A 13,189-nucleotide genomic window follows, 5' to 3' on the forward strand; every position below is an offset into this window, starting at 1 on the left:
GGAGTCCGGACAAAGCTTATCAGTAGTCGAAGTCGGTGACGGAGCCCGACTCCCATAGGAGTCCGGGCGGAGCCTCCCTGCAATTGAAATCAAAGGCGAAGTTCGGCTCCCGTAGGAGTCCGGACAAGGCTTACCAGCAGCAGAAGTCAGATGCGAAGTCCGGTTCCCGTAGGAGTCCGGACGGAGCCTTCCTTGCGGTAGAAGCCAGGTGCGAAGTCCGGCTCCCGTAGGAGTCCGGACAGAGCTTATCAGGAGTCGAAGTCGGTGACGGAGCCCGACTCCCTTAGGAGTTCGGGCGGAGCCTTTCTTGCGGTAGAAGTTGTGGACGGAGCCCGGCTCCCGTAGGAGTCCGGGCGGAGCGACGGGAGTTCACCAACAGTAGTCGAAATTCGAAAGAGACTTGCGAGGGTCGATCCCACCGAGAACTTCGGCCGAGGGTATTTTATACCCAACAATTTGGATTTAATTGGATTATGTCTAATTGGTTTATTGGATAAGTCAATTGCAAGGAAGAACAACTCTCTGTTCGACTAGGACTTGTATGCATCTAATTCTTAATTAAGTTAGGATTTAAATCAGAATTAAATATGGTTTAATCTGATTTAATTGGACTCCTAGTTGGACTAGGATCATCATTAATTAGGTTGTAATTAATTTGGATTAGGTTCAATGTGTTTGACCTAATCTACATAAAAATCTTAATTAGACTAGAATTCTATATCATCTCTTGTGCCACCTAAGAAATCTCAAGCCCACGCCCCATAGACTCCTTGTTGATTAGGTCTTTTAACCTAATCTGCCATATAAAAAGTTGCTGCCCCATATGCTATCAAATAAGAGTCAAAAATTTATGGTTTTTAGATAGAAATAGCAGAAGAGAAAGAGGATGGCATGGGTGGTTTGAGGCGCCAATATCCTTGGAGAAGAGTCTTCTATCAAGAGATCAAAAGTTGATGTCTTGTAGAAACAAAAGATAAGAGAGAAGATTATTTTCTCTTATTATTTTTTTTAGATTATTCTCTCTTTATTTTATATTTTTATATGATAAAAAACTGAGAGAGAAAGAGGGATGACATGGTGGATCCATGCTCCAATGAGTTGGTGCATGGTGATCTAATTTTGGACATGATCTGATCATGTTCTGATAAGAGAAGAAGAAGAAAAGAAGGTCTTCTCTTAAGATTTCTTTTAGAACCTTTCTTCTCCATAAATCATGAGATTTTTCTATAAGAAAAATTAGATATCATAAGGTCTGAATGTTTGGAAAATATTTAGAGAAGAAGGTCTTCTCATGTCCTAGCATAGAGATATTCTCAGGACATCAATCACTGATGTACTGAAAGAGAAGATCTGTCTTCTCTTTGGACCCTTTTCTTTTACATATTATTTTTGATTTTGGGGAGGACAAAAGATTTGACTTCTCCCTTGTTCCTCCTCATATTCTTCATCTTTTGGAATGTCCAAGAGATCTGAAGAATATTTTTTAGATTAACCATCTGGAGGGATCCGCAAGAAGCTAGCACTTCTAGTGGATCTTCATTCGACGAACCTCTGATTTTGTTGCAGCCTCATGTGGATCATCTGTAGAGGCCAGATACATGTGCGGCTCCAAAGGCAACAAAAGAAATCAACCATAGAGTTTTTGACCCACATGAAGGTAAGAGATCTGATCTCTTCTCTTATCTAGATGTGATCTAGGTTTTAGATCTAAAACTATTTTAGATCTAGGGTATTGATTTGATCAATACCAAAGCCTTTATTTTCTGATTTATGAATGAAATATGACATGTTATAGATCTTAATTGTAGGGTTGTATAATTTGATTACATCATTTATATATTAAATTATTTAATTTACATATTTCGCTGTGTTATATTTTAAAATTATTTTAAAATTCATGCATGAAATCCTGTACCTTTTTCAACACTTAGAACTCAATAGATACACCCAAGTGAACCAAGTTTCAACATCTACTTGCAATGGATGTAATGCCACAGACCACATCATGGAAGAATGTCCCTTTTTGATGAACCCAATTGAGAACGAAGTAGCACAGGTTAATGCTGCCTACTACAAACCTACAAATGACCCTTATGCACCAACATATAATCCAGGATAGAGGAATCATCCTAACTTTTTTTGGTCACAAGGGTCAAATCCCAGTAGACCTATCCTTAATCAATCCAATCAAAGGCCCACTCAACCATCAAATTATTTACAAGGCTTCAATAATGATCAAAGGCTTAATGCACTAGAAAAAGGATTAGAGATTTTAATAAAAATTACTTCTGATAGTATACAATTTAATAACCAAAAGCATAATTCACTACAGAAAAGTCTTGAAGCCTTGACAAAAAACACAAACAATTTCATGCAAACCATGGGCCAACTTGTAAATTCAAAAATCCAAGCCATTATCCATCTAGAAATGCAATTAAGTCAGTTGGCTACCACCATCAGTGAAAGAGAAAAAAAAATGGCCAAGCCAACCTGAACCTAACCCAAGAGCCCAAATTGGTCAACAATCTCAACCTGAAGGTCGATTTAACCATGTAAATGCAATTCACACCTTAAGATTTGGGAGACAAGTAGACAATCAGGTAGGTATAATTGAGAACCAAGAAGACCAATCGACTGAACCACAGATTGATCCGACCAAGTCTGACAAGCCTGAATCAACAGAGGTTAATAAGCCATCCAAGCCAATTGCAGAACCCATCACTAGGTTCAAGCAAGTTGAGACATCAACCACCAATCCTATAGCTCTTTTTCCAAATAGACTTAGGTCCAACAGACACTCAGCCCGCATGGATCAAATCTTAGAGATATTCAAACAAGTGAAAGTAAATATTCCTCTACTAGATATGATTCAACAAGTTTCCACTTATGCTAAGTTCTTCAAAGACCTATGCACAAAGAAGAAGACTACTAATGTTCTCAAGAAAGCCTTCTTGGCAGCTAGTGTGAGCTCATATCTTTCAAGCCATATGCTAATCAAGTATAAAGATCTAGGATCTCCTACAATCTCATGTGTCATTGGGAAAATCATCATTGATAGGGCCTTGTTAGATCTAGGGGCTAGTGTGAATATCTTACCTTATTCGGTCTATAAGAAATTGGGGATAGGAGAATTAAAGCTTACAAAAATTACATTGCAATTGGCAGACCGATCAGTGAGAATCCTCAAGGGAGTTGTGGAGGATGTGCTAATCAAGGTCAGTGATTTCATTTACCCTGTAGATTTTATGATCCTAAAAACTGAACAAGTGTCAAACCCAAAAGGTCACATCCCAGTCATCTTAAGTAGACCATTTTTAGCAACTACCAACACCTTGATCAACTGTCACGATGGACTCATGAAGCTCTCATTTGGAAATATGTCTATTGATCTTAATATTTTTAATCTTGAAAACAAGAAAGATCAATTAGTTGATGTAAACTTGATGTAGGATGAGATCTATGAGACCATTGACCCAAAGGAAGAAGATTTTAACTATAATTTCTGGTCAGATCAAAAATTTGAAATAGCTTATAAATTTTTTTCATCTAGTGATCAGAGAGTTCATCCACAATAGCAACCACCTATCGAATCACTTGTAAAGATGAATTTTTTGAATGAACCAATTGAAAAAATTCAAGTCCAGGAGGTTAATGCCCTGCTTGATTCACCTCACCCACCTTACCCATTTGAATTTGTCAATCCAATATTTGATACGGGATAAGTGAGGTAGAATTAGTGTGGTCTGACTGAAGACGATAAACTTAACGCTCTTTGAGAGGCAACCTAATTTTTTTTTTATTTTGTTTTAACTAATCTTCATTTTTTTTATGAATAAAGGACTGCTCCATGCGGAAGCACCTGTCAATAATTTGGTCTGGCTGAAGACAATAAACTTAGCACTTTTTGGGAGGCAACCCAGTTTCAGCTTTTACTTTTGCTTTCTTTTGTATTTTATTTAGGTTAATCAAGTCTTTCTTCATATCTTTTGAAGGGATTTGAGCACAATATTGACTAAGTTGAGGGGAGAACTAATTTTAAAAAGACTTCTGGATCATATGACATCTCTCCTTTTCTTTCTCTTTTTATGCATCCTTTATTTTTTTTTACTTTATTGAGGATCATGTCGATTAACTTGGGGGAGAGAATAATAAAAATTTTTAAATTTTTTAAGTCTTCAAGTAAATTAATATTTAGTATTTAAGCACCTGATTATACTTAAGAATCGAGTTAAATCAAGCATTTTTAAAATAAAATAGATGTACAAATTAGAAAGTTTGTGAGATATTGAGGGATCAAGTATTAAGAAAACTCAATAAGGAGTTAAGTTTAGAACTTAAACAGTTTTCTTTGAGTATTTCTAAATTTTTCTACCAGTATCAAAAAAAAGTTTACTTCTTATAGATTTGTGTAGGGTAACTATACGTTTCTTCATATATTTAATATTAAAAAAAAAATTTCAAGTACTTCATGCTGAGTAACCGAGCCTCTTTGCCTAAGCAAGCATTGAGTTTCGCGTCAAAGGGTATGAAGGGCAAAGAAGCTTTGTTGTAAAGTTAGTTTTAACTCATAGCCTATTTGATTTGAGCAAGTAGGTCCAAGGGATATTCTATACCTGGTACCCTAAAGCCATCTGGTTTGAAAGTCATTAGCTAAAAACTCGCTACATGGGTCAAACAGAATGTTTAAGGGGTTAAGATACTCAATAGCAGTACAATATAAAAAAAAAAAAGAATCAATAAATAAAGGATGGAAGTAATAATATATATGTCCATATGAGGTTAATTATTTAGAGATAAAGGTAGAAATAATTTTAAAAAAAAATCAAAAAATATTTAGTATTCTTAGCTTAACTTTCACATTGATTAGTATTAATACTCCAATGACATACCTCATTCATGCTTTACTGAACATCAATGGCTCTTTTGAAAATTATTTGATGAAATTTAAAATTTTAAGTTAAAAGATACTTAATTCTAAATCTTTTCTTTATTCGAAGATGAGTAAAGTTCTAGTTAGGAGGTGTGATAAGTAGTATATTTTTATATTTATTGAAGATATTTTTAATAATTTATGGTGCTAACATCTTCTTAAAAATATAATTTTATAAATAAATTAGATTTTCTTTTAAAAATAAATAATTTTAAAAAAAATAAAATTAGAGCATATTTATGAAAAATAGATGTTGATTTAATTGAATAATTTAAGTATCAAAGTAATAAAAAATTTTTAAAAAATTTAATGCATATTTTTTCTTATTTTTTAGGTAAAAATTAGAGCAAAAATCAAGCCAAAATACCCTAAAAAATATTAAAAATTACCTTTGATGCATGGTGGACCTATCGCTCGATCCACAGAATCAAGGTTGCCGTCCACAAAAATAGTTCACGGTCCATAGGCATAGTCCACAGTGGAAGGAAGGCTTTTTGTGCTAATCGACGGTCCAGATCAAATCTGGAGCTTGACCCAACGGTTGTGGTGGTTTTCGACTTTATTAAGGAGAGATTTGCACGATCCAATGGCTAGAATTTCATCTGGAGTATGATCGGATGGTTAGAAATGCATCTGACTTTGATAAGGATTAAAATATCAAATTTTGAACTGATTCGGGTGGTTCAAAGGCGATCTGACAGCCAAAAATTAATGTAAAAGATATTATACAAATTTTAAGGGTTTTAGGACTCTTTTTTTTATCAAAAAAATATAAAAAATTCACTTATAAATAGGAGACTCAGGAATAAGTGTAGAGAGGAGAAAAAATTAGAGAAAAAATAAAAAAAAATTAAAGAGCTTTAGGGATCAAATATTGAGAGATTATGGAGCTAGAGATCTTGATGCGTGGCTAAATTTCTTCAATCCAGGAATACGATGAAACCTGTAAATAAATTTTTATTTTTTTTTATATTTAATTTTTATATAATAAAATTATATTTTTATTTCATATCTTTTTATTTTTTTGAGGTATTGATCTAGCCTACACAGCCTATACCTTGTACTGCATGCCGTGATCCTTGGATACGGTACGTGCTTAAGAGAGATAGATCGTGATATGTTAGATTAAATCTTATATCTTGTAATTGAATTTAGATAGTTTATACTCTAACAGGATGAGCTGTAATCTATTGATACAGTCCGTATCCCTTAGAGATAAGCTATGTTAATATCTTAATCACAAGAATTAATATTGCAACATAAGAAAAAAAAAATATATAATTTGCATGGTGGATTCGAAATTTATAGGTTATTTCTCTAATTTATTTTCTTTCATAAATTAATTTACATTTATAATTGAATTCTTGCTATTTTATTTTTATTTAATCCTTCTATAAATAATTCTCTTTTATTTCTTCTTAAAAAAAAAAAAAAAGATAATCACCCTAGATCCTCATGGAAACGATCCCTACTCATCCTATCTATATAGTTTGAGTTGATTTTTATTCTTGACCACCTACGACAGCGATCAGTAATCCCTAGATCTCTTCTTCCAAACCATTACGTCGTGGTGCCTTAAGCTCCCCATTCCTCATAACTATAGTAGGAATGACGAAGAGGTATATTGATGGAGTCCCTAGATTTTCCCTGCCATACACTACGAAATAAATATTCTAAGGAAAAAGACTGGATCTATAACTAATGACTAACTATGAAGCTAGCTACTTTTGTTTGAAGCAATGAAGCCACTTTGGACTCAGCAATGGGGGGTGACTGTTGTGGAGGGTACCCCCTACCTAACCCAGCCTCCCCTCCTTTGATCCTAGCTAAGCATCTATTGATGACCTAAGGAGGCCACCTCAGATATCAGGGAGAGAACCAAGAACCTGAGGAGAAGCAATGCTACGTCATCGGCTCTTGTCCGATCTCTAGATCGGACATTTGCTGACCTCAAGATCGGGACCTAGCCGATAACAAGAAACGATGCTCAATGATCCACACAGAAGCTAATATTCTCAAGATAGAGCCTTGATTCTATCTCGACCTTAGGTTGTTGGCCTATTCGGCTACACGAATGATCCCTAGAATCTCCCAAAGGCTTTTAGTACACGAGCACACCCTACAATTGGCACCCATGACTAACACCTGACCTACAAGCATGATCGCTGCCGGCACACATGACTACTAACCCTGGTCCATATGTTAGTGGGTGGATTCTAGTAGTTTGTCAGATTGTGGCCTCAAAGGCCCTAACGGCCTACTAGATTTCGACGTGCCAGCCTATGGCTTTATCTCTATATAAAGAGATAAAAAAGAGGATCCTTAGATAAGGCATAACTGCATAGCGAATACTCTACTTCTGTTCTTCTCCTTCCTATTTCGACTGTTTCTTAAACTCTGATTGATTTAAGCGTCGGAGGGTCCTACGCTGGACACCCCCTAGTGAGTGGACTTTCTTTGTAGGTCTGTTGACCTCTTGAGCGGTCCAGATCTCTTGAGGCATCTGATCGATCACTAGACCTATTACCACTAGGGTTTAGCAACAACAGTTAGTTTTATCAAATGATCTAGAAGTTTGGGAAGCACTATCAAGGAAATCTCACTAAATTAAAACCACATACTCTTGTTAATGATGCAAAACTAAAAAGGACGGAGGAAAAGAACTGCAGATCGCATAAAGCCTGTTGTTCTCCAGAACAGGGAAAAATGGAAATGGGGATTATTTTGGAAATTTCTTCGGAGACTATACCCATTGGTGATCATAGGCTAATCCATTCTTTTTGGTTCTTACTTGGAAAATGATTTTTATGTTCTTAAATTTAGCGGGAAGTTGATGTCATTAGTTTATTAATGGGAAGTCATTGGATGAGACCAATGAAAGGTCCTCAATTTCATCATATAGGAGCACGATTTTTTACCATGTAATGAACAATTTGATAGCATTATTTTATAGATCCATTTTCCTCAATTCCCCTACAGTAAGAAAATCTTGATACCTTTGTACCTTTTGCTCCATGTCAGGAAGTTGTTTAGGGTAGAATAGCACCACATTAATCAGTATGCAAGTGTCTATGCAGAGGCAGAAGGACCACTGCTTCTACCAAAAGATCAAATATGAACATCTTTCATCTATTTGTTATTAGTGTGATTTCCATTGGTTAGAGGTTTAGAATGTTAAACAACCAACTTGAACATTTTTCTTTTCGGTAGGTTGGATGTATCATACATTCCTTGTATAGAAACATCAACAAGAGTCAAAGTACAAAAAATGGAGAGGGTGTACCTGAGCTATTCGTGGTTATTGGTTATGGCAACAGAACTGAGCATAAGCTAGTCCATTTAATTTCAAGCTAAACTCGAGCTATTCATCGTACAGCTCAAATTTAAGGGATCTAATGACATCAATATTGATATATTTGATCTCAGCCTTGCAAGTAGAAGATTTTTTTCTTGTATAAAACATACTTAGAATAATCTACAGGCAAATATATTTTACATGATGAAATATATCTTCATAAATTTATTCAAGTTGAACATGAACAAGTTAGACCAAGTTCAAGTTCAAAGATGAGTTGCACTTAGTCTAGACTGAACTGAATTTTTGTGCCAAACATGAGTTTGCTTAGGAAAGACGCTAGTTTGAAAGTCCTAATCATAGGATCACAATTTGCCCTAGTTTTGTCTGGATCCTATTTCCGAACTACCTGCACCTGCAGAGAAGCTTACCTTGTTGCTGCTGAACGTTTGATGTATTGAGATGTGAGATTGTTGTCATTCCCTTTATAATAAAGATCAAAGAAAGAAAGAAAAAAAAAATAATCAGTCCATTGGGTTCCAACTTTATCACTCTCCCTGGTGGGTGGAAACAACACCATGGCTTTATCAACTCCACCATCCTGTCTCCTTCCTGTTGTTTTTTTTTTTTTTAAATCCACCGTCTGATGTGTCCTCAATTCTAAAATTATCCTCCTTCTTGGACTCCTTTTTCTTGTTTCCACCAGTCATCAAACTATAAGTCAGTGTATACATGCTTATCCACAAGTTGATTCACCTCAACTTACTTGTAAAAGAAAATGTCCAAATCCACTATAGGCCCCATCATCAACCATGTTTATCTCAAAACTCATGACCCCTGCTTGCCTCCTTCTTAGAGATTTCACTGACAATATTCTCTCTGTCCTTTTCTCTGCTACGACTCCTATAAATATGTTCCCCATGTTGGATACAAGCAAGCTGCAATAAGAGGTCTCTTTTCTATAGTTCTCATAAACCAAGAGAAGCAGCACAAGAGATAGAAATCAGCAGCCATGCCTTCCTCCATAAGAGAAGTACAGAACCAAACTCCTAGGCCTCCACCTCTGAAGATAGCTAAGGAATCATGCAAGGTCAAGAAGCCAATTGTCAGCACCACACATCGTCAATCTCCACCTTCTGATCATCAATCCCCGATCATCGTCCACATGCACTCGCCTAAAATTGTTCATGCCAGACCTCAGGATTTCATGAGGGTGGTGCAGTTCCTGACCGGGAACTCGTCGTTGCCTTCTGCACCTGGTTCGATCCATCCGGTGCTCGATCTCAATGAAGGTTGGGAGGCCGAGAGGAGATCTCGACTGAACCCAAGTGATTCTGTTAGGGAGTTCAGGTTTTATTCAGCGTAGCTTCGGATTCAATTATGGAAGTAGTACAATATATTAGTAGAATACTTCTTTTGGGAGTAGTCCAATTTGAGTACCCAGCAAAGAGTCCTTATTAGTATACGATCATATAGAAGTGATTAAATTTGTTCTTCTTTAACTAATGTTTGTTAATGAGCTTTACTTATTATGAGAAAAGTTTCATATTTCTTAATGTTGTGGCTTCCTTATAAGATATGGTTGAGTTGTTAATTTCTCTGTGGATGCAATAAGGTTTCCACATGCAAATAACTAGAAAACTATGCAAGATCTTATTAACTTTGTTTGGCACCGGCATCGACGAGGGAGTCCTGGATCTTTTTTGAATAAATAAACAATTAAGATTATGCTGGCCAAGCTGCACCTTATAAGGAGACACCTAAATCAGAGCCACAACGTGGAATGGAACCAACAAAGTAAGCCAAATGTTTGCTGGTGACGTAAATGAGGGGTCATCATGGTCAAACATCTGCCTACTCTTTGAAGTATACAAACAATGGGGTTGCAATTGAACCCAGGCATCATTGACCGAATTCAGCCCACCAATTGACCCCTTTTTGCCCCTCCAGTTCTTGTGGTAGAGATATAATCAGAGTCTAAAACTATAAGAATTTAAAAGGACTATCACGCCGATAATTCAATAAGAAAAAAATGCATCAAAGTTGTCTTCTCAATTCCTTAATATTTCTTTTGGAATTAATTACAGGTGCTCCGAATTTCATAATATGTTTAGAGAGAGAGGGAAAGCCATGAAACATGATAATGAAAAGGGTAAAATATATCATAAAAAAAAGGGTAAAGTAATCCGTCTTCACCTTTTTTTTGTTTGAAAGAATGACTCTTTACGAAATTCAATCCAAAAAAAATAAAAAAGAGATTTTTACCATCAAAAACTGAACAATCTAGTTGTGCTTTGTAAAACATGTTATATATATTCTCAATGTCAGTTATAATAATTTCAGCATCAAGATTTCCATATAGATATTCAACCTACTATCCATGTTGTTGCCATCTCTAAACTACTATCATGACCATTTAATTGCCATGTCAACACTTTGACTATGTCATATTATTTTATTAATTCATAATGACATTAGTCATCATTGTTGCAACAAACACCTCATTAATATCCTACCACGTTGCCCACACTATGACGTATCTACCACCACACTGATATCCAGGCCCTTGTTTTGACCACATTTGACGTTTAACCCCTATTGAATGAGAATTTTATTCCTGTCCTTAAATTTTATGACCATTAATGCTTATTTCTTGCACAAAACTAAGTGCGCATATAGAACAGATATAACTAAAAATAAAAATTTGTGAGTGTGCCAAAACGGGCATAAATGTGTGCAGAATACTTTCAAGAATGCTTTTGATAAGCTGAAATTGGATTTTATCTTTCTTACTCTGCGAAAGGAGGATATCTCGTCACTTCGATACATGGATGAAGTCTCTTATCACCTCTAGCAAAGTACTTGTCCTTGTGAATGGATAACTAGAGCCTTAGATTCTAGGAAACTGTGGAAGTTAGCAAGGTGTCCGTCTTTTACTTTTTACCTTCATCCTAGCTCTTCGTAATCCTAGTAAAATTTGAAGCAGAGCATAGCAGAATATTTAATGAGACATATTGATCCTCTAGGGTATGTGAATGGCATCGCTAGTCTTCATTGTGCAGATGATAGCGAAGGAGAAGCAGATTCTGAATCTCAAAATCATTTATATAACTTTGAACTCATCTCTAGTTCGAAAATCAAATTTCATAGAAGTTCTTTAATATCTAGTTTGCTTTAATATTGAATTGCAGCCTTTTAATTGCCTAAGCCTTCCTCTTGTTGATTGAAAAATCAGAAAGGAGAATTGGATTTCCTTTGAAAATTATTAGCTGCTAGTGTTAGGCTTCCACTTATCAACTCTATTTTGTCTAATCTGCCTATTTACTTCATATCTATCTTTCAATTACCTGCTTGGGTAACTAAATGCAGAGACAGGCTTAGATGGGCCTTCTTATGGAAGATTACATCACAAATTAATTGTTTTCTTGTCTTGTTCATTAGCGAAATGTGTATAAGCTAAAAAGGAAGGTGAACTGGGAGTAAAAAATATTGAAGAATTCAATGAGGCTATGCTTGCAAAAATGGGGCTGGAAAATCCATGCTAACATTGAAGACCTTTGGTTGAGAATGGTAGATAAATCTTATTGTAGAAAAAAAAATTTTGGAGTTCACTCTCACATAGTTTTGAACACCCTCTCTTTCTCATTAGCGAGATATTTGTAAAATTCTCCAACCTTTCTGCCACTGTTTTCCTTTATTCCTACTCCACTATTAAACTCTAGGACTCATTGGGGAATACTTTATGGGGGTGTTTGATTCGTAACCGAAATCAGAATGGGAATGAAAATCGGAATGGCTTGAAATCGGAATTGGAATCGCCAAATCCTCTGAAGCATTTGGTTCATGACCAGAATCAGAATCGAAATCAAAATTAAAATAAAAATTTGAATCCATAGAGGAGAGTAGAGATTGAGTTCTATATAGATTGAACCATTCCCATTCCACCCAGGAATCGGAATCGGAACGGGACTTCTCCCAACCAAACGGTTGGAATGGGAGTCATCCATTCCGATTGCGATTCCAAACCCCCACTCCTCCTAACCAAACACCTCCTATTTTCTTTATACCGCTAACTGTACTAAGCTCCTCTAAATCAAGCAAATTCGGTAGCCTCTTGCTCGAGTAGAAGCAATTTAAGGAACATTCCTCTTAAGCAATCTCTGTCCTTTAGAATATGTGAGAGCAACTCTATAACTTGAATCTTGTTTGTGCAAGATTCTGCAGGGCATCGAAATTCGAGAGCAGATGGAGAGATAGGATCTCCTGGGGGCGTGACCTACAAAAAAATCCTAACTGGATTTTGTTCGGCAGGGATCGTCCGACACTCAAGTCAGAATTCTTGTTCAACAAAAGGAGTATGAGAGGTAGAGTAACGGCATACCTTTTTTAGGGTTCTCTTTGCCTTTTATAAATAGAGGTGGTTGCTTTAGTTGGTAAGTCAGTTGGCATGATTGAAGAAAAAAATCTGATTCAGATCAGATCTCCAAGGTAAATCTGAACAGATTTCTATTTTAAAATTTTTATAACAATTATGTTTACCTTTGATGCATAGCAGAATTGAGATCAAGATGTTTGGATGTTGGGATTTTTGGAACTAGATGCCTCATGAGATCTTGATTTGCAGATTCTCTACTTTGCATGCACACCAGGCACTGCAAAAAAGAAGGATGATCTCTCCGGCATTGATCCTTCAGAAGGGCAGCAAGGAAGAAGTCGTCAAGATCCAATCTCACGTTGAGATGCTTGGGGTTTCTTCATGCCAGGGTTTGGATGTTAGGAAGAAAAACTCCATGCACAAAATTAGCACCCTCACTTTTTGTTTTGTCGCACAAAACTCTCCTATCTCACTGGTGGTTTTTCTCTCTTTCTTTGTCACACAAAGACTGAAGTATATACCGGTGATTAGGCCCCTTCCCTTCTTATAGATGTCGCCCAAGTTATCTGATTATGTTCCCAAGGATTAA

At 36.1% G+C, this 13,189-nt stretch overlaps 1 protein-coding gene across 1 annotated transcript; it reads left to right on the forward strand.

Moving 5' to 3' along the window:
• The first annotated feature begins 9,237 nt into the window (after positions 1–9,237).
• On the forward strand, positions 9,238–9,591 carry LOC140855252 (VQ motif-containing protein 8, chloroplastic-like). The gene has a single exon (XM_073251119.1). It carries the CDS (start codon positions 9,238–9,240, stop codon positions 9,589–9,591), a length of 354 nt encoding a protein of 117 aa, XP_073107220.1.
• The last annotated feature ends 3,598 nt before the right edge of the window (positions 9,592–13,189 follow it).

The sequence above is a fragment of the Elaeis guineensis genome, chromosome 2 (genome assembly GCF_000442705.2).
Source record: "Elaeis guineensis isolate ETL-2024a chromosome 2, EG11, whole genome shotgun sequence".
NCBI lineage: Eukaryota > Viridiplantae > Streptophyta > Magnoliopsida > Arecales > Arecaceae > Elaeis > Elaeis guineensis.